The 1,707-nt window shown below is 60.5% G+C and overlaps 1 protein-coding gene across 1 annotated transcript in view; it reads left to right on the forward strand.

Annotated features, from left to right (window-relative positions):
* The window catches only part of MNEG_14597 (inorganic pyrophosphatase), a gene marked incomplete at both ends in the record, with an annotated part of 4,723 nt that extends 3,287 nt beyond the window's left edge, over nt 1-1,436 (forward strand). Inside the window, 3 exons of the mRNA XM_014036931.1 lie at nt 9-98; nt 506-616; nt 1,311-1,436. Coding sequence (XP_013892385.1) covers nt 9-98; nt 506-616; nt 1,311-1,436 — 327 coding nt within the window. The remainder of the gene's footprint in view (nt 1-8; nt 99-505; nt 617-1,310) is intronic.
* Between the last annotated feature and the right edge of the window lie 271 nt (nt 1,437-1,707).

Below are 1,707 nucleotides of genomic sequence, written 5' to 3' on the forward strand. Positions count from 1 at the left end.
CCCCCCAGGTGACCCTGGCTGTGGCTGTGACCGCGCTGCCGGCCACGTTTGAGCTGGCCGTGCCCAGCCGGGACCCCACCAAGGACTTCGACACCAAGGTGCGGCCGCGCGGGCCGAAGATTTGAAATCATCACAAACAATAGACACTGCCTGTGCAAGCCGATGTGCAGGCCGGTAGCACGAAGAAAGCAACTCTTGTGGGGTGTCGAGGGGCCGCCCTCGCGCCGCTAGCATCCCACCCACCCGCGCTGCACACCTGGTGCTGCCGCTGTTGCAATTCGACCGGCATCACTCCTTGTCTTGCCGATCTGCTGCACTCAGGTTCGATCTTTGGCAAGCCCACCTCAACCGAACAACTGTCCGCCCCATGCCCCGGCGACCAATCGTGACCCGGGCTCAGCAACCAATCATGCACCCCCTGCCGCGGCATTCAATCGTGGCTCCTACACCACCTCCCACTCCCAACCTGGCCCCCCCACCATCCAATCCGCTCATCACCCCCCAGATCGTCAAGAACTGGTACCTGTTTGTGTGCGTGGCCTCCGGCCTGTGGGGCGGCCTGGCCATCGGCCTGCAGACTGAGTACTTCACGTCCAACCGCTACAAGCCGGTGCAGGTGCGGCGCCCTGAAAGCATGTGTGAGTGTGTTTGCGTGCACGTGTGAGTGTGTGTTTGCGGGGGAAGGGTGCGCCTGTTTGCATGTCTGTGTGAGGGGTGCATGTTTTGTGTGTGAGCTTGTGTGTATACGTGTGTGTGTGTGTGTGTGTGTGTGTGTGTGTGTGTGTGTGTGTGCATATGTACAAGTGAGTGCGCGGTTTCTTATACGACTTGGCCCTGGTATTTTGCCTCGGACCACCAGAAGACGGGTTGGTGTGTGGAAGGTGTGTGTGCGTGCGTATCTTTTGGTGGATTGGGGTGCAGGAGCTGGTACCTGCCACATGGATAAGCGGCGCTTGGTTTGGGAAGTCACAAGACTGCCATCCATGTCCAAACCCCTACCCGTTAACCATCAAGAGCTGCGCGTGGTGCCTCGGCCAACGGTCTTAACGGTTGCGCGGGGGCGGCCCCCGGCACCTTGCCCGCCCTCCCTCCTGGCAAACTTGGTCCAATCCCTGTCACCCTCTCCGATTAAAATCAAGCAAACCCCCCTACCCCAGTGTCTGCTGTTCCCTCCACGCCAGCCGCTCCTCTGACGTCGCATCCAATTGCGTCACCCCACGGTCAACCCTTTGCCCATTCAACCCTCCTGACCCGGTCAAGACCACACACTCATTCCGCAAACTCCCCAAAACTCGCCTCAAACCCCGCAGGACGTCGCTGACTCGTGCCGCACCGGCCCCGCCACTGACATCATCTTCGGCCTGGCCCTCGGCTACAAGTCCACCATCATCCCCTGCTTCGTGATCGCGATCTGCATCTACATCGGCAACACGTGAGGGTTTGGCTTTAGGGGTTTGGGTTTGTTTGGCGTCGGCCCCTTGACATCGGCATCAAATGGGTTGGCCCGTCACTCTTTTTTGCTCACTCGGCTTGAGGCACCGCAGATCCCAGCCAGGGGCAGGGCGCACCCTCTATGTTCGGCTCCGCTGTGCCAGTGTGACAACTAGCATTAACAGGGCGTTTTGAATCGGCATCATCGGGCGCCTTTGCACCAGCAAGCCGCAGCGCCGCCCATCCGCCCGCCGCCCGTGTCCTCCAACCTACTAC

The sequence above is a fragment of the Monoraphidium neglectum genome (genome assembly GCF_000611645.1).
Source record: "Monoraphidium neglectum strain SAG 48.87 unplaced genomic scaffold scaffold04612, whole genome shotgun sequence".
Taxonomy (NCBI): Eukaryota; Viridiplantae; Chlorophyta; class Chlorophyceae; order Sphaeropleales; family Selenastraceae; genus Monoraphidium; species Monoraphidium neglectum.